This window comes from Castanea sativa, chromosome 8 (genome assembly GCF_040712315.1).
Source record: "Castanea sativa cultivar Marrone di Chiusa Pesio chromosome 8, ASM4071231v1".
Lineage (NCBI taxonomy): Eukaryota > Viridiplantae > Streptophyta > Magnoliopsida > Fagales > Fagaceae > Castanea > Castanea sativa.
The window spans coordinates 10,632,063-10,649,987 of record NC_134020.1 but is presented as its reverse complement, the minus strand read 5'-3'; the positions used below and the strand labels follow the sequence as shown (position 1 = coordinate 10,649,987).

The window sequence follows — 17,925 nt, the reverse complement described above, 5'->3', positions numbered from 1 at the left end:
AATATATATCTAAAAGCCTTTATTGATTATATAAACTAGCATGTTCACATGCGTAACAAGTGTGTTTAGAGGTTCTTCAATTTTAAATAATACAAAAATACAAAATTTTTAAAGTTGCAAGTAGTTATATTTTATTTATTTATTTATTATGTTAAGTGGTTATATTTTAAATATAGAATATATGTGATTTTTTATTTCTCAATTTACCTTTATACCCTTAATTCATCTGATCTTTAACTCATTTTCAATTAGATAATAGGGTTATTTTCAGAAGCATAGGGAAGCGGACACTAAACAATTCTATTCTAATCAATATATATATATATATATATATATATAGCAAAGATCTCATGTGGGAAAGTATGAGGTTCTATCAAGTAGCGTATTCTATGCAAAGAGAATTGAAATGTTCTCAAGTGCCACATCAAAGATAAGAACAAATTAAATATTGACTTTTCATTTCATTTGGTTCATTGTTTCAAAACTTTTCTAATTAAAAAAAATATATATTTTTTGTATTATTTGGTTCAATGTTTCAAGACTTTTCATCTTTCACATATACTCACAAAACTCTTTGCATTTGAATGCACCATTTTCACATTTTGCACTTCTACCCTTTTTTTTTGGTAAACGAAGGAATTGCATTAAACTTAGGAATTAACAATTTTGTTACAACACATGTTCACTTTATCATAAGCTAAAAGACTACCCACCACAGGCAGTGGGTTTTCAAAAACAACAAAAGAAGACATAGTAGTAGCTCCCAACTTTGCCAATGCATCAACGCATTGGTTAGCTTCGCAAAAGGCATGAATAATCTGTTTATTGGGGATTTCCCTCAGCAGGTTCCTGCAATTAGTCAATAAGGGTTCCATTAGCAAGTTGACATTGTTATTTGTCATGAGCAGCACTACACTTAGAGCATCAAGCTCAACAATAAGGCTATTCAACCCCATTGCCTTCGCTAATACCAAGCCATCTCTTAAAGCCCAAAGTTCTGCCCTGCAATTGTTGGTGAACCCGAGAGGTCTTGCATAACCTTTCAACCATTCCCCATCATGATTTCAGACCAACCCTCCTCCCCCTGCCTTCCCAGTACTGCCCATCATTGAACCATCAAAATTGAGTTTTGTCCACCCCTTAGGGGGTTTGATCCAGCCAACGAGAATGACAGATTTGAGATTTTCTACCTTCGAATTGATGCCAAAGGAGTAAAACTCAGCACTATCTTTAATGCATCTATTGAAGCTCAAACGATCCACCCTTCCCGGTCTGAACGTGAACTCATTTTTGTGCAGCCAAAGGTGCCATACCCCCATAGGAAACAAAATCTTCCACGGCAAGCCCATTACATTGGAACTGACATCTTTCTGGCAATTGATCTCTAGCCATTTACTAAGGGGTAAGTTGAAAATTTCCCGAGCCCAAGAATCCTCTTTTCCCCAAATGTCAAAAGGAGAAGAAGGAGATTCATTTGTGGGAAAATGGGAATTCCTGCAACCACTAATCTTGGAAGATATCTTGGCTTTCCTCTCCTTCAACAGAGTAGAGCCAGGATTGCTTACAATTTTGTGGTGGAAGATTCAAAATAAACTTGCTGGTTGGAAGACTAAACTACTTTCAAGGGCAGGAAAGCTTGTTCTTTCGAAAACAGCAACTGCCCCAATATCAGAATATTACATGCAATGCCAAGCACTCCCTATCAAAGTGTGTGATGCAATAGACAAGACTATTAGAGACTTCCTTTAGGGGTCAATGGAGGAAAAGAGAAGAATGCACATGGTTAAGTGGAGCACAGTGACACTGCCTAAAGATTTGGGCGGTTTGGGTCTCCATTCTATGAAGGATAGGAACCTAGCCATTCTTGCCAAGATGTGCTAGAGGTTGGCTAGTGATCAAGAGGCTCCTTGGGCTCGAATGTTGGCTGCAAAATACCTGACTATCTGAAGGTTGGAGGAAGGAAGATTAAGCCCTTGCTCAAGTGTTTGGGCTGCCTGTAAAAAGGGGGCCCAATATATGTTAAGAGTTTAAAATGGGCTGTGAGAAATGGTGAGTCAATCAATGTTTGGCTGGATTTTTGGCTCCCAATGGCAGACTTTGAAATCTCATTGAAGGACCTCTGAATAGGGATGAAGATCAGGTTACTATCAATCAGTGCTTCAACAATGAAAGTGAATGGAGAAGCCCAAGCATCTCCTTTGAGATACCAGATGAAATTCTTAATGTGATTAAAGTAACCCCATTGTCTCTGAATCAAAATACAGAAGATACTCTTCATTGGGCCTTTTCCAAAGATGGCACATTCTCAATGAAATCAGCTTACTTGCTAGCAAGGAATTTAAATCCTTTGAACCTAGAAACAAATCCAATTGCTTGGGTCTGGAAGGTTGAAGCTCCCCCTAAAATTTAGTTTTTTCTGTGGCTTTGTCTACATAATGGAGTTCCCACTGGAGAAATGCTTGGTTGAAGGGGTTTAAATCTTGACCCCACATGTGGTTTGTGTCAAAAAAGTAATGAATCAGTTGAGCATCTGCTAAGGGACTATGAGGTTGCCCAATTGTTTTGGCATTTTCTGTCCTGCAAGATTGTAGAAGTTATCTAAGACTTCAATGATAGGCTCACAATTCTTATGATCAGCCTTGGTAAAAAGCATTAATCATCAGCAAAGAAAACATGGGAGAAGCTTGGACCATTCCTCGAAGCTTTAATCTTGTCCCACCTTCTAGCTTCACACATGGAAGTGATTTGCTTACAAGAAACTCCATACACAACAGAAAAATATAAGGTGATATTGGATTGCCTTGTCTAATCCCTCGCGAGGGTTGGAAGGCTTCTAACTTGCTGCCATTGAAGAGTAAAGCTGTGGTTATTGTGGAAATACAACTCATAACAAGTTTTATAATATTTTGGGGAAGGCCATAATGTTCAAGGACCATTTTAACAAAACTCCACTCAAGACGGTCATAAGCCTTCTCAAGGTCAATTTTGACTACCATGTAACCTTCCTTCCCTTTCCTTCTTTTTAGAGAATATATTAATTCTTGAGCAATAACAACATTATCTGAGGCCCTTCTCCCTTCTAAGAAGGCAGTCTGCAAGGGGCAAATCATAGAAGGGTGGAGGGGTCTAAGTCTTTGGACAATGATCTTTGAGATGACCTTATACACCGTATTACAAAGGCTTATAGGTCTATAATGGCTGACAGTTTCAAGACCAAGCTATTTAGGGATGAGAGCAATAAGAGTCTGATTGAGGTACTCAGGGACTTTTTTTTTTTTTGTACCTTGTGAAAGCTTTAGTTACTTCCTTCTTCACCGAGTTCCCAACAATGAGCCAGAATCTCTATAAAAAACCTGCATGCAGTCCATCAACCCCCGGGGCTTTAAAAGGTTTCATAGACTTCAAGGCAGTCCAAATTTCCTTATTAGAAGGGATGAGAGACAACCCTCTAGCCTCTTCAAGGCTAAGTTTAGCACACCAATCAGAATTCCATTGAGGGTTAATGTGACAGTAGTATTGCTCAGTCTAGTAAAGCTTCTTGAAGCTTGAAGTAAATATACCTTTAACTTCTTCCACATTGTGCACCCATTCCCTATCACCATTCTGGATGGTCGTGATTCTATTCTTGCTTCTTCAAGCAAGCGTTGACATATGGAAGTAGGAAGTATTTCTTTCTCCCAAAATGATCCAATTTGTTCTTGCTTTCATTGCCCATATTTCCTCTTCCATTTGAAAAATAAGATTATACTCCTCAGACAATTGGTTTTGGAGGTTAAGAAGAAAGGGGTTTGGCTGAGAGGCTAAAGCTTTTTGAGTGCCTAGCAGTCTGGCCATGATTTTATTTTTCCTGACAAAAACATTTCCAAAAACATCCTTGTTCCATTTCTGAGCTTTCAAAATAAAGCTCGAGATAGCACCCTTCAATCTAACGTCTTGACTTGTCCAAGCTGCCCTAACCACAGATGTGAAATCCTTATGGTTAAGCCAAATGGACTGAAATCTAAAGGGTCTGTCAGTGACATTTCCCATACTAGGATTCAGATTTGAAATCAGTGGGCAATGGTCGGAATTGATTTTGGCCAGGTGAGTGACATTAGCCTCTGGGAAGGATTCCTTTCACTCTAGGTTAGCCCAACATCTGTCCAGCCTGCATTGAATTAGATCACCATATTCCCTCTTATTGGACCAAGTAAACTTTGGCCCTGAGAAACCTAAATCCATCACATGGCAAGCATCCATACAATCTTTTATTGCTCTTACCCTCCTTAAGCAAATTCCCACCATATTTTTCCTCCTCAGAGAGCACTTCATTAAAATCACCCATGAGGGCCCAAGGGAGATTATGCAGATTAGCTAACATTTTTAAATTATCCCAAAGAATACATCTTTCCGCAAATCTAGGGCTAGCATATATGGCACTAATTAACTAATAAAGGGATTGAGATCTTACCCAGATAATAGCATGAATCTCCTGCTCAGTTGTTGCCAGGATATCCACATGCACTAGATTAGAACTCCAAAGTAGCGAAATCCCTCCAACAAACCCAATAGAGTCTATCACTTCTGCCCTATCAAAAGGTAGAGTCTCAATAATCTCTTTAGCCCTCGCACCGCTTAATCTTGTTTCTGTAATCACCATGATAATTGGGGAATGCCAAGCCACCAAATCCATAACAGTCTTCCTAAAAAGGGGTTTCATAGCTCCCCTACAATTCCATATCAGAATATTCACTATTCTATTTGGGGTTGTAGTAGTATTAAAATGAGACAGAGAAGAAGCATCTTTAGTGTCCCTCAATCTCCATTCCTCCATCAGATCCATCCTCAACTCCCACCTCCCCCGAAGTAGAGTTATGGAGTGCTTGATGATCCCCAATGTGTCTTGTGTTGCCCTTATCAGGATTGTTCCACTGATCATTGGCTTCGCAAGTTGGATCATTTTTACCCGATATACATTGTCCATCATCCAGCATTCCACCGGTTTGCCCTCCAAAATCTCCCTCACGGTTATCACGGGCTGAGTCCATTCCACCTCTATCTCTGTCAACAATTTTTTCGAAATTAGAGTGCTTAATTCTGTTGCTGATGATCCTAATTTTTTCTTCGGCAGCACTAGTACCGGCGGTCTGTCCGATAGAAACCTTCTTCAAGGGTTTGGAGTTGTTACCCACACTTCATCCTTCACCAACAAGAACCCCAACCTTCTACTCGTTTCTATTAGCAGGAACATGTTCTTCCATGCCACCATAAGCTCCATCTCGAACCATCCCCAAACCTCGATTGGATCTTGCCTCTCCATTGTTGTTTCCTTTAGAAGGGGTAGTTACTGCCTTGTTGACTTCAGCTTTAGCGTATATAATATTTCCAAGAGGGCTGGAGAAAACGAACGGGCCTTGGCAATCCCCATCCCTACTCATAAAACCTTTACCCAAACCAATATAGGCCTCACCAGTTTTGAAACTAAGGCCCACCCCGTTTGGTTGATTTCCAACTAAACTAATAGCTTTTTGTTTAGCTTTGGCACTGGAGCTCTTACCTTTAGCTCCTTTACCCATGTTTAGTTTGTTAGGATTTGATGTGCTAGTCTTACTGGGCTCACTGACTGACGCAACAGGTTGCATGTTAGTAGCTTTTCTTTTCCCATCCCTATTGCTCTACTCCACTACCCTAGTCCGAACTAGGTAGCTATGTTCTAAACTAGTCTCGCATGTATGGCTTTGCACCACAACTTGCAACTTCACTCTCATCTTGCCACTGGGCTTCCGCCGGCTAACACCATCCATTCCCCATAGTCTTCCTTCCTGTTCAACTCCGTTTCATCCTTCCCTACCCCTTGTTCATTCCCCTGTTCTTGAGAATATGTACAACGATCCTTCGCTGCCTTTGTTGAGGCCTCTCTAATGATGTGAGGGCATGTCTCAACCTTGTGCCCAATCCTTCCACAAGAAAAGCATAAGGCATTGATCCCTTCATATTGCACACACTGAGCTAGCTTACTAAGATAAATAGTCCTTATCAATGGCTTATCTAAATTAACTTGTATGCATAGTCTCGTAAAATGGCCTCTCTCACCATTGGCCATGTGTGAGTCTATCCGTAGAACTGGACCAATGGCTCTCCCAATCTTGAGAAGTGCAGTATTCTCATAAAACTCTATGGGCAACTCTGGTAGCCTTATCCACACCGCCACCGAGGACAGCGTTGCAAATGAAAGCCTTGAACTCCAATTCCCATTGTCTAATAGTCAAAAAGTGTTGTCCAATGAACCACGGGCCCCCCTTGAGAATATGATCCACATCATCCACTAACTCGAATTTAACTAAGTAATAATCGAATCCAAAATCAATACAATCCATACCCCCAGATGGTTTCCACATGCTTCGTATCTTTTCAACGAGGAAGGAGAAGCCCATTCTTCTCCCAAACGTTTTGATAATCAGAGCTTTATGCCAAGGAGATCTCATGCGGATCTTATCTTCTTTGGAATAGTAGACCCTAGCGCTACCTTCATGGCTCTGTTCCTCTTCATTATCGGAAACAAGATCTTCATGCATGGAGCAATCAAAGCCAAAAGCTTGTTCAAAAGCTCCTTAGATTGCGCCCACTAACCTATCTTTATAACTCCCCATATTCTTGCCCAAACCATTCTCCTTCTCCCCTGCAGATGAGTGGCTGCCTTTGGATTTCTTGGTACTACGAGCCAACGTGTCTTCCTCTTTTCAACTTCTACTTCTACCCCTTTATATATACCTACCTATAGCCCTTCATACCATACCATGTCAAATACACAAACAAAAAACGATATCATTTACCTTCAATCTTTTGACAACACCTACCTAGCTCTAACATTATTGTTTCAAATAATCCTAACTCGTATGAGTTAGGTACAACCAAGGAAGGGGGGCTTGCATTTTATATTGAGTTGCAACAAAAATTACAATTTTGATGTTAAGGTCGGAAGTTGTGGGCTTGGTAAATCATGTAGATGTGATTTATTGTAGGTGTTTGAAATGTGTATTTTGTTTTAGAATTAAGGAGAAAGAAAAAGAAACATTCTTTATCAAATTTTATTCTATAATATTCCCCCATAGTTTTTTTTTTTCTCATTACTTCAACATATACAACATTCTTCAAAATCATCTTACATAAAATATTACAACATTATATGTGCATCGCACTCGTAACTTACTAGTTATATGTAAAGATAGTATCAACATATTTGGAACTCCTAGTCTAGAATTTCTAATAAAGAGCTGTATGTGCAAGTTAAATTTGAGCTTATATGGGATAGTAAATAAGCTATCTAAAAGTACATCTTGATGAAAAAGCTCATAATTAACAAAAATGCAAGTTTTGACATTATAATATCTAGAGAAAAAGAAAGTGTTTACGAGAATGTAAAGTAGGAAATGAATGTACGTGGAAAACCCTAAGAAAGAGATGAAAAACCATAGTTTTAGCAAGAGAGAATCACTCTTGCTCTGTTCAACTTTTGTATTACGTGGGGAATAAGGGTATCTCTTGTACAATAACAATGTTCTTCTTTAAAAGAGAAACTTTGGTTATGTTTGGTAATAGTTTTTGTTTTCTATTTTCAAAAACTTGTTTTTGGGAATATAAAGAAAAAATAATTTTCTTGTATTTTTGAAATCAAAAAAAATATTTGGTTAATTGAAATTAAAAAGATAGTTTTTTGAAGAAAAAAATAGAAAATTCTAGAATATGTTGTCACTAGAATTTGAACTCTAATCCTAACTCATTAAATAAGACAGATACATTAAATTAAATGCATGTTTTCATTAACTTTTGAAAATTAAAAACTGAAAACAACATTTTGCATGTTTTCAGTTTTCTTCACAATTTGAGTTTCGAGAACAATTTTTGTTTTCTGTCCATTTTGGGTTGCCAAACAAGTTTTCTAGTCTTAAAAATAGAAAATTGTTTTTTAAAACAACAAATAAAGAGAAAAAGTAGTTACCAAACATACCCTTTGTTTTCTTCCTTCTTCTTTTTTGAGAATCCTGCTTCTTTATTGATGATGCCGGAAAAACCACCAGTTAGTCACACGGTTCTCACACGCTTAAAACAATACCTGCACAGTACAAAAAGAGATGACCCAACAGAGAGCACTGGTGTGGTGCCAGCCTAATACCCTCCGAAGGTCAAGTTAGAACTCTACACAACTCTAGAATGCCAGAGCTGGGGTAAATTATGCGTACCTTGATTTATGAGGATTTTGGAGTATTTATAGTAGTGTAGGGTTAACATCCATGCCTTGGCCAAGAGGTTCTTTCCTTCTAGGAGAGGACCTCTTAGATTTTGTGCATTTCCTAGAGTTCTTTTCCTTGTAGGGGAGATCATCATTAATGGTATATATTGCGGAATCTTTTTTAATTAGAATTCTATTCATATTAGGACTCCTTAGAATCAATCGTGAGGCGCAAGTTGTTTCCACTTAAGAGTTCTTGGAGATCACTTAAATACTAGGGGGATGACACATGGCCCTTGGATCCGTCCACCTTGTATCCGTGTCCCTTGGATCCGTCCACCTTGTATCCGTGGCCCTTGGATCCGTCCACCTTGTATCCGTGTCCCTTGGACCCGTCCACTATCATCAAATCAGTTCTAGCACCGTCACGTTTATTAAAAGGATTCCGTCATCCCTAATTTTACCCTCTTCAGTTGCCCCCTCACTCCATGGGTCCGTGATCTCTGCATGGACGGACCCGTGGAGTGACGGTTCAGTTCTTTTCTTAAGAAACCAAACCTTCCGTGACAGGCTGGCTGGGGGTCGTTAATAATGCTGGACACATGGCGTTCACCCAGTAGCTCGTCACTCAAAATGAAGCGTCCGTTCGTATTCCGTGCCGTTTCCTTTATATAAACCTGCCTTTCCACCCCTCATTGTTCGCTTTTCATAGAAATCTTGAGGTTAGAGCACCACCGTCGCCTGTATCAGATAATCATACCGTTCAGCTAGATCATCTGTCATCTATCCACGTCTGGTGTCCAATTCTGACCGGTATGTATTCTTCTTTCCTTAAAAGTCTTTCCTTTTAGATTTTGTACTACTGTCATCTATTTTAGATCCGCCAGTGTCTTAGGGTTTACCGTCACGTGTAGGTGACAGATGTCTAGTGCGTCACGTAACCAATCGTTTGTCCGCAACGGGGTGGGCTACGATGAGGGATTCCCGTCAAGCCAGAAAGACCCTGACACTTCAAGTAAAGAGAGAAATCCATCCGCCATCTCTCCTTCCTTAAAGGACGAGGGTTTGGAGACAAACAGGCCAGAGGATGACTCTAGTGACAGCCTAGACGGCATTGATCCCCCAATTAAATCCGTCATCAATCCTAACAGATTCAGGGAGTTCGTAATGCTACCCTTGTGAACGGTTAACGATTTTAGGTCCTCGATTAAAGAATCGCACTTCAAAACACGTAGGGCCAAGTACCAAATACCTGACAACATTCCTCTCCGTCTACCCGAAAAATCGGAGAGATGTTATTATAAGGGTGTTGAAGGTGTCGGTGTCTATGAGCAAATGCTAAAGGCCGGGTTTAGATTTCCCCTAAGTTCGCTCCACCGTCACCTCCTTCAATATCTAAGTTCGTCCGTCACCCAGATCTCCCCAAACGCCTGGAGGGTCTTCCTTGGTGTAGAGGTCTTGTACGGGACTATGTCCGACGAAGCACAAAGGTTGACGGTGGAAGAATTTTTTCACTGCTACCATCCAACTGAGATTGCTCAGTCGAAGGGTATGTATAGTTTCGTACCCAGGAGCTCGTTGTTGAGGCTTGTTCGTGATACCCCTAACTCTAATAGAAACTGGAAGAGTCAGTATTTTTTTATGGAAGGGGACGGGTGGATGTGCCGTCCTGGTGACAACGAGTATATGCCCGTCGACACAACATAGGGCATAATGCCCCCGCCTAGTATGTATCCATCTAGTTTTACTTATGTCTTGCTATATTTATGTTATTCTTAACCATCTTCTTTTTAGCTTGGGACTATCCACAAGTCTCACTTGAGCAGTGGAGTTTTCTGGAGAGAATTTTCAACAAGACCCAACTAGAAGAAAGGACATGGGCTAAGTTGGTCACACTCGACACCCTCTTTTGGTATTGCGACGGTCCAAAACCCACCGTAGCCGCCTGTCGCTACGATGCTCGAGTTCACCAACGTAAGCCCGTCTCCTAACACTTTATTTCTTGGTTTCTACATTATATAATACTGTATATTCGTCCACTCTTGAAGAAATGGACGATTCCAAGAGAAGGGTCTCCATCAAACAAGCAGCCAAAAAGAAGCACAAAGGTGGTCAACCATCCAAGGGGACGGGTTGCCATCCCGTCCTCTAAGAGGAAGCAGCCGGAGAAATTCAACCGTCCTCCTAAGAAACCTAAAATTACCCCTGAGCTCGTCGTGGGACTTGAAGCTAAAACCAAGAGGACAATCACTCCCCTTGGGCCAAGAAAGGGTAACGGTTTAATGACGGGTTCGGCTCCCATCCATGAGAAGCCACCCGTCCTTCTCCGTGAGGATTCTGAGTGCGCATTGGAGAAGCTCTCATCCATTATTACCACCGACGACTACGAGGATCTGAGCAACCATGCTACAGAAGCGATGGGGGAGACGGGTCTCTTCAGCGTTGCTCAGGTAATTCCGCGTCTTTTTTTTTTTTAACATGTCTTTTCTGACCTCTTTGGTTCTAGACATTGTTGATGGTGAAGGGACTAATGGGTCGTTGCCTGAACCATGAGGCGAACTTGGACCATCTCAGGAGAAAGGCTAATGCGACGGAGGACGAGCTGAACGGACTGAAGGCCTGGAAGAAAGGTATGGAGAAAAAATTCGCCTGCTCTGAACAAGTCAAGGGGGAGCTCGAAAAGCAGATGGAGCAACTAAAGCAGATCCTAAAGGATAAGGAAAAAGAAGTCAGGGACACTTAGGATTAACCCTGTTAGGCTAAAGAGGAGGCAATAGGTGAGTATTGTGACTCCGACGCCCTTTTGGAAGAGCTTGGTAGCTCATTTGTTGAAGGTTTCGATGATGCCCTCTGTCAGGTGAAGACTTTATATCCAGACCTGGACATGTCCCATGTCACTATTGATGTTCAGGCGCAAACCCTAGTTCAATTCGTCCATTCTGAGAGTACGGATGATTTGTTTGCCGTCAACGACCATCCTGTGGACGAAGACCAAGCTCCCATTAAAAGCCAAGTCAAGCCCGTCGAGGGTGGCGACCCTCAACCTGATGACGAAGAAAAGGTTAAAAACACTCCTCCCTAGTAGCAATAGTAGTTTTCTCTTTTTTCTTTTTTTCTTTTTTGCATAAAACTATATGGATATTAAGAACAGCTTTGACCGTTGTGTTTTTTGTATGTGGACATCTCCCTTTTTGGGCTTTAAGCGATTCAATTTTACTTTTATGTTTGGATAAGTCAATTTTACTCTAAGGTGTTACCCTTAATAGTGTTTTTGTGGAACCGTCCTATAGACTTGTGTCTCTAGCATGCTACTAGAATCCGTCCACTTGTGGATTCATCCTATTGGTGAATCCGTCATGTGGAATTATGGTTTGGAAAAACCCGTCCACTTATGGACTCATGATTCATCCCATTGGTGAATCCGTCTTGTGGAATTGCGGTTTTGAGAACCCTTCCACTTGTGGACTCATGATTCATCCCATTGGTGAATCTGTCTTGTGCAATCGCGGTTTTGAGAAACCTGTCCACTTGTGGACTTGTGATTCATCCTATTAGTGAATCCGTCTTGTGGAATCGCGGTTTTAAGAAACCTGTCCACTTCTGGACTTGTGATTCATCCTGTTGGTGAATCCGTCCTGTGGAATCGCGGTTTTGAGAAACCCCTCCACTTGTGGACGTAGTTCGAATACAACTATTTCAACCTGTCCAGGAATGGACTGTCTTAAGAAACATCCTATGGATCTGTCGCTTAGTTGTCGTCTTGTCGGATGAAGCCGTTCATTATGTGGTTTTACCCCGTTGTTGTCTCCATTTTTTGGGACATGCACAATGTTTGGGCTGTCCACTCTTTATTCGAGTTGTTGCTGAAGCCATTCATCCTGGGATTTTATTACCGTCATCCTTTTGGACGACCTTCCTTTCAAATAAACACGTAGAGATAACACGAAATTTCTGAATAACTCCTCTTATTGTGGTAAACACATTTAAAATTGTTCCGTAAAAAACTTGCCCGTTAGGCTAAAAGGACTATAAATAAAAAACTTCAACTGAAAATAAAAAACGATAACTAAAAAGCAATAAACTAGGGTTGAGGAGTGTGATTTTATCGTCGTCTCTGACTCCGTCTACTGGTAGTACTTCTTCAGGTGCTCTGTGTTCCATGGGTGATGCAACTTTTGCCCTTCTAGTGTCTCCAGGTAGTATGTTCCCTTACTATTCCATGATGTAATTCTATACGGTCCTTCCCAATTTGGCCCTAGCTTTCCCTAGGAGGCGTCTTTTGTAGCGCTGGTTACCTTTCTTAAGACAAGATCTCCAACCTGGAAGTCTCTGTGTCTAACTTTGGAGTTGTAATGCTTTGCCATGAGGTTCTGGTACCGCACTAATCTTTGTCCAGCTGTTGACCTTACTTCGTCCACCAGATCAAGCTGTAAGCGAATGGCTTCATCATTCTTGCTCTCGTTGTGGTTCCCTACTCGGTAGCTCGCGAGCAATACCTCTGCTGGGATAACCGCTTCACTACCGTACGCCAGCCGAAACGGTGTTTCCCCTATTGGTGTCCTTGTCGTTGTCTTGTATGCCCATAAAACACTCAGTAATTCATCCGGCCATATGCCTTTTGCCCCTTGAGCCGAGTCTTGATGATTTTGAGCAAGGATTGATTCATGACTTCAACCTGTCCATTGGCTTGCTGGTGCGCAGGTGACGAGTAGTGGCTCCTAATCCCCAGTTGCGAACAGAAGTCTCTGGATACATCGTTGTCAAACTGTTTCCCGTTATTTGAGACGAGCACCTTGGGTATGCCATACCTGCAAATGATGTTCCTCCACACGAAACTTTGTACATTCCTTTCGATGATAGTAGCCAAGGCTTCCACTTCCACCCATTTCATGAAGTAGTCAATGTCGACTACTAGGAACTTCAGCTATCTTACCGCTGTTGGGAAGGAACCCATGATATCTAGCCCCCATTACACGAACGACTATGGGGCCGTCATAGGGGTGAGCTCTTTTATTGGCTGTCTTATGAGGTTGTCAAACCTTTGGCACTTATCGCAGGCTCTGACATATACATCGGCGTCCTTTTACATGGTTGGCCAGTAATATCCTGCCCAGATTAGCTTATGCACCAAAGGCCGCAATCTAGAGTGATTTCCACAGATTCCTTCATGGACCTCCCTCATAACATAGTATGCTTCTTCAGGGGCAAGGCACCTTAGGTAAGGTCGGGAGAAACCCCCCTTGTATAGGACGCCTTTAATCAAAATGAATCAGGCCGCTTTAACCTTCAACTTCTTCGCAGCCTTCTTGTCGTCTAGTAGCTTGCCGTCCTTCAGGTAGGCGACTATTAGGGTCATCCAACAGCGTTCATCGCTTATCTCCAGCACGCCAGTATTGTCTATTAGTGATGAGAGTTGAACATAGGATAATACCTGGTCGGGGACTATCATAGGTTCTGCTAAAGCTACTTTAGCAAGCCGGTCGGCACATTGGTTCTCCTCCCTTGGGATTTGAACCAATTTCATTTGAAGGTTACTAATTCGACCCTTCACTTCCTCGAGATACCTCTTCATTCACTTATTCTTGCACTCATAACTGCCATTAACCTGACTGGTTACGATTTGGGAATCAGAGTATACAACCACACTCCTAGCTCTTGTTGCTGTTGCAAGGTCCAGCCTTGCTATCAAGGCTTTGTATTCTGCTTCGTTATTGGTTGTAGAAAAGTCCAGACGGACCATGCACTCGATCTTATCTCCTTCTGGGGTGTGGAGTACTACGTCGGCCCCACCTGCGTGTCTATTGGAGGATCCGTCTGTGTGGATGCTCCACATGGGGACTTCCTCTGCCCCCTAGTCTTCCATGAGGGTGAACTCAAAGATGAAGTCAGCTACCATCTGTCCCTTCACAGCGATTCGTGGTTGGTACTGTATGTCGAACTCACTTAGCTCAACCGTCCATAATGCCATCCGTCTCGTAGCCTCGGGGCTACTCATAGCTTTTCGCAGGGGCTTATCCGTCAGGACAATTATGGTATGTGCTCGAAAGTATGGCTTAAGTTTTCGTGCCGCAGTCACTAATGTGAAGGCTAGCTTTTCCATCTGAAGGTACCTTTCTTCTGCTCCTTTGAGCGTTCGGCTTATAAAATATACAGGCCTTTGCACCTTGTCTTCTTCTCTAACAAGAGTCGCACTAACAATCCCTGCAGAGACGGCCAGGTATAGAAACAACTCTTCCCCCAGCTTGGATGGGCTGAGTAACGGCGGAGAAGAGAGGTACGCCTTCAAATTTTCAAACACCCGCTGGCATTCGTCCGTCCATTCAAACGATCTCCTTAGTGTGCAGAAGAAAATAAGGCACTTATCCGCCACCCTTAATACGAACCTATTTAGGGATGATATTTTTCCATTCAAGCTTTGTACTTCTTTTACCGTCTTTGGCAGAGCCAATTCCATTATCGCATTTACTTTCTCCGGGTTGACTTCAATACCCCTTTGGGATACCATAAATCCCCAAAACTTTCCTGCTGTTACCCCGAACATGCATTTTCTCGGATTTAATTTCATGTTGTAAGACCGAAGAGTGTCGAAGGTCTCCTGGAGGTTGCTTAAGTGGTCGGACTCTTGGATGCTTTTCACCAGCATGTCGTCTACATAAACTTGCACATTTCTTCCAATCTGGTGTGCGAACATCTTGTTCATCAATCTTTGATACGTGGCTCCTGCATTCTTGAGTCCGAAGGGCATCACTTTGTAGCAAAAAAGCCCCTGGCTTGTTACAAACGAAGTCTTCTCCTGGTCAGCTTCATCCAACTTAATCTGGTTGTAGCCGAAGAACACGTCCATGAAGCTTAAAAGTTCATGTCTTGCAGTTGAGTCTATTAGGGTATCAATATAGGGAAGCAAGTAATTGTTCTTAGGGCAAGCCTATTTAGATCCGTGAAATCTACACACATTCTCCACTTTCCATTGGCTTTCTTGACCATCACCATGTTTGCCAACCAATACGGATAGTACACTTCACGTATGAAATCTGCTTCCTGTAACTTCTACACTTCCTCGGCTATGGCTTTGTCTCACTCCGGGGGAGAATGAGAGTGATACATTCAACCTGTGGACTATGATCAACGGGTCGATCCCCGGCATGTCCTCATGACTCCAAGCAAATACATCTTGGTTTTTCCTTAGGAATGTTGCGAGTGCTTGCTGTGCTGGCTGACTGGTTGAAGTACCTATTCTCGTGGTCCGCTTGGGCCTAGAATCATCGAGGGGTACTTCTTCCAATTCTTCCACTGGTTCTGCTACCATTCCCTATTCTTCTACGTTCATGGTTTGGAGGTGGTCGTCCATATCCATCATAGCTACGTAACATCCACGCGCGGCCACCTGATTTTCGCGCAACTCTCCTACTTCATACTCGGTGGGGAACTTGATCATTAAATGGTAGGTCGAGGTCACGACTTTCTATGAATTGAGAGTGGGTCGTCCTAGGATGGCATTGTAATCAAATGACCAATCGACCACAAGGAACGCCACGTCTTTAGTGATTTGCTGGGGGTAATCGCCCACCGTCACGAATAATGTGACAGCACCAAGGGGGTAGACCCTTGTTCCTCCAAAGCCGATAAGTGGGGCATTCGTCGGAACCAGTCGCTCCTTTCCAATCCCCATCTGTTGGAACGCGGGGTAGTAGAGGATATCAGCCGAGCTTCGGTTGTCAACCAAAACCTGGTGCATATTGTAGTCTCCTGCTCGTATACTAACGACAAGCGCATCGTCATGCGAGTGGTGTAGACGTCGTGCATCCTCTTTCGAAAACTCGACGATTGGGTTATCAATCCGCGTCATCTTCGACATAGAGCCTGTCAGTTGGACACTCTGAACCATCCTTAGATATGTTTTACGGGCCTTTTTGGACGGCCCCGCAGTCGCAGTGCCCCCCACGATCATTCTAATGTCTCCTATCGATGGTCTGGGGTGCTCATTTTCCCGTCATGGAGCTTGGTCTTGTGGTGGATCCGTCTTCTCTTTGCTAACGAACCTTTGCAACTTTCCTTGTCTGATAAGAGCTTCAATTTGTTGCTTCAAGTTGTAACAATCAGCCATATCGTGGTCGTGATCACGATGGAAATGGCAAGATTTGTCCCTTGACCTTTTGTTGGGATCTCCCTTTAGCTTGTCGGGAAAAGTTAAGGCTCCTTCATCCTTAATTTGCATCAACACTTGATCGATCGGGGCAGTCAGTGGGGTGAAACTTGTGAATTTCCCCGTAGGTGGCTTGGAGCGTCTGTCCTCCCGTCGCTCTCCAGTCCTAGCCATTTTCTGTCCTCTATCTGGCCACACATCTTCCTGCCTTTCCCTTTTTCTAGGCTTCTCTTCTCGGGCCAGTAATGCGTCTTCTGCGTTCATGTATTTAGTCGCCCTGTAAAGCACCTCTGACATGGTTTTTGGGTCACTCTTGTATAGAGAAAATAGGAACTTACCCTTCCGTAACCCATTGGTGAACGCTGCCACAAGTATTTTGTCGTCTGCTTCGTCAATTGAGAAAGCCTCCTTGTTAAAACGAGCTATGTAAGATCTTGGCGTCTCGTTTTCCCGCTGCCTAATGTTCATCAAGCACGCGGTAGACTTCTTATAGCTGTGACCCTCGATGAAGTGTGAGGCAAATTAGGCACTTAACTCCTTGAAAGTACCAATGGAATTGGGTGTCAGTTTACTAAACTAGATTCTTGCAAGCCCTTTCAGCATAGTAGGAAAGGCCCTGCACATAATCTCGTCTGGTACCCCTTGAAGATGCATTAGGGTCTTGAAGGATTCCAAGTGGTCTAAGGGGTCCTTAGACCCGTCATAACTCTCTACTTGTGGCGTGCGAAATTTCGGGGGAAAAAGGAACAAACTTACGGATGCTGTGAAAGGCGAGTCGGTTCGCTGGACCAAGTCATCGAGATCGCTAGATACCCGTCCTCTGAGGGCGTTCATCATAAAATCTATTCGCTCCTTCATCATCTGCATCTTAGCAACTATGTAAGGTGGGACGGCTTCAGAGACAGATGGTCAGCTTGTGTCCTGTCATTCCGGTCTACTTGGAGCGTTGCTTCCCTCAGGCCCCTCCTGGTTTCTCCTCTCAGCACTGGTTCCTTCTTGGTCTTCCTCTTGCGTACCAAGGCCTGCATTTTTTTGCCGCAACTGCTCCTCAAAATCATGATTCTGCTTGGTTAGGCGCTCTACTGCTACCGTAAGGGTTTGAACTTGTCTTTCCAAGGCCATGGTACGTGGTTCGTCGCCCTGATTATTATTGGTTGTTGCCATTGAACGAGTGAGTACCATGCAACTTTTGTCCAGGATGTGGTACGTATGGCTTATTCCAATGATCATTTCCCACAGACGGTGCCAACTGATAATGCCGAAAAAACCACCAGTTAGTCACACGGTCCTCGCATGCTTGAAACAATACTTGCACAATACAAAAAGAGATGACCCAACAGAGAGCACCAGTGTGGTGCCGGCCTAATACCCTCCAAATGTCAAGTTAGAACTCTACACAACTCTAGAATGCTAGAGCTGGGGTAAATTATGCGTACCTTGATTTATGAGGGTTTTGGGGTAGTTATAGTAGTTTAGGGTTGACATTCATGCCTTGGCCAAGAGGTTCTTTCCTTCTAGGAGAGGACCTCTTAGATTTTGCATATTTCCTAGAGTTCTTTTCCTTGTAGGGGAG

At 42.7% G+C, this 17,925-nt stretch overlaps 3 protein-coding genes across 3 annotated transcripts; all 3 read right to left on the bottom strand.

The window, feature by feature from the left end:
* Window positions 1-631: 631 nt before the first annotated feature.
* LOC142608413 (uncharacterized) lies at window positions 632-5,221 on the bottom strand. Its single transcript, XM_075780187.1, has 2 exons — window positions 4,451-5,221; window positions 632-849 (listed from the first exon to the last, which is right to left on the bottom strand). Exons 1-2 carry the CDS (start codon window positions 4,964-4,966, stop codon window positions 823-825), a joined length of 543 nt encoding a protein of 180 aa, XP_075636302.1. The 5' UTR covers window positions 4,967-5,221; the 3' UTR covers window positions 632-822.
* A 522-nt stretch (window positions 5,222-5,743) lies between these two features.
* Window positions 5,744-6,554, bottom strand: LOC142605856 (uncharacterized). Its single transcript, XM_075777284.1, has 2 exons — window positions 6,310-6,554; window positions 5,744-6,215 (listed from the first exon to the last, which is right to left on the bottom strand). The coding sequence occupies exons 1-2, from the start codon at window positions 6,552-6,554 to the stop codon at window positions 5,744-5,746; spliced, it is 717 nt and encodes a 238-aa protein (XP_075633399.1).
* A 9,117-nt stretch (window positions 6,555-15,671) lies between these two features.
* LOC142605855 (uncharacterized) lies at window positions 15,672-16,055 on the bottom strand. Its single transcript, XM_075777282.1, has one exon. The coding sequence runs from the start codon at window positions 16,053-16,055 to the stop codon at window positions 15,672-15,674; it is 384 nt and encodes a 127-aa protein (XP_075633397.1).
* Between the last annotated feature and the right edge of the window lie 1,870 nt (window positions 16,056-17,925).

What these genes read in the sequence shown, in the direction of transcription:
- LOC142608413 (XM_075780187.1), bottom strand. Translation starts at nt 4,966, where the DNA reads ATGATGGACAATGTATATCGGGTAAAAATGATCCAACTTGCGAAGCCA. An exon ending in AGATTCATGCTATTATCTGG is followed by an intron (nt 850 to 4,450) that starts GTAAGATCTCAA and finishes GACTAATTGCAG; the next exon opens with GAACCTGCTGAGGGAAATCC.
- LOC142605856 (XM_075777284.1), bottom strand. Translation starts at nt 6,554, where the DNA reads ATGCATGAAGATCTTGTTTCCGATAATGAAGAGGAACAGAGCCATGAA. An exon ending in TATTACTTAGTTAAATTCGA is followed by an intron (nt 6,216 to 6,309) that starts GTTAGTGGATGA and finishes TTGGAGTTCAAG; the next exon opens with GCTTTCATTTGCAACGCTGT.
- LOC142605855 (XM_075777282.1), bottom strand. Translation starts at nt 16,055, where the DNA reads ATGACGCGGATTGATAACCCAATCGTCGAGTTTTCGAAAGAGGATGCA.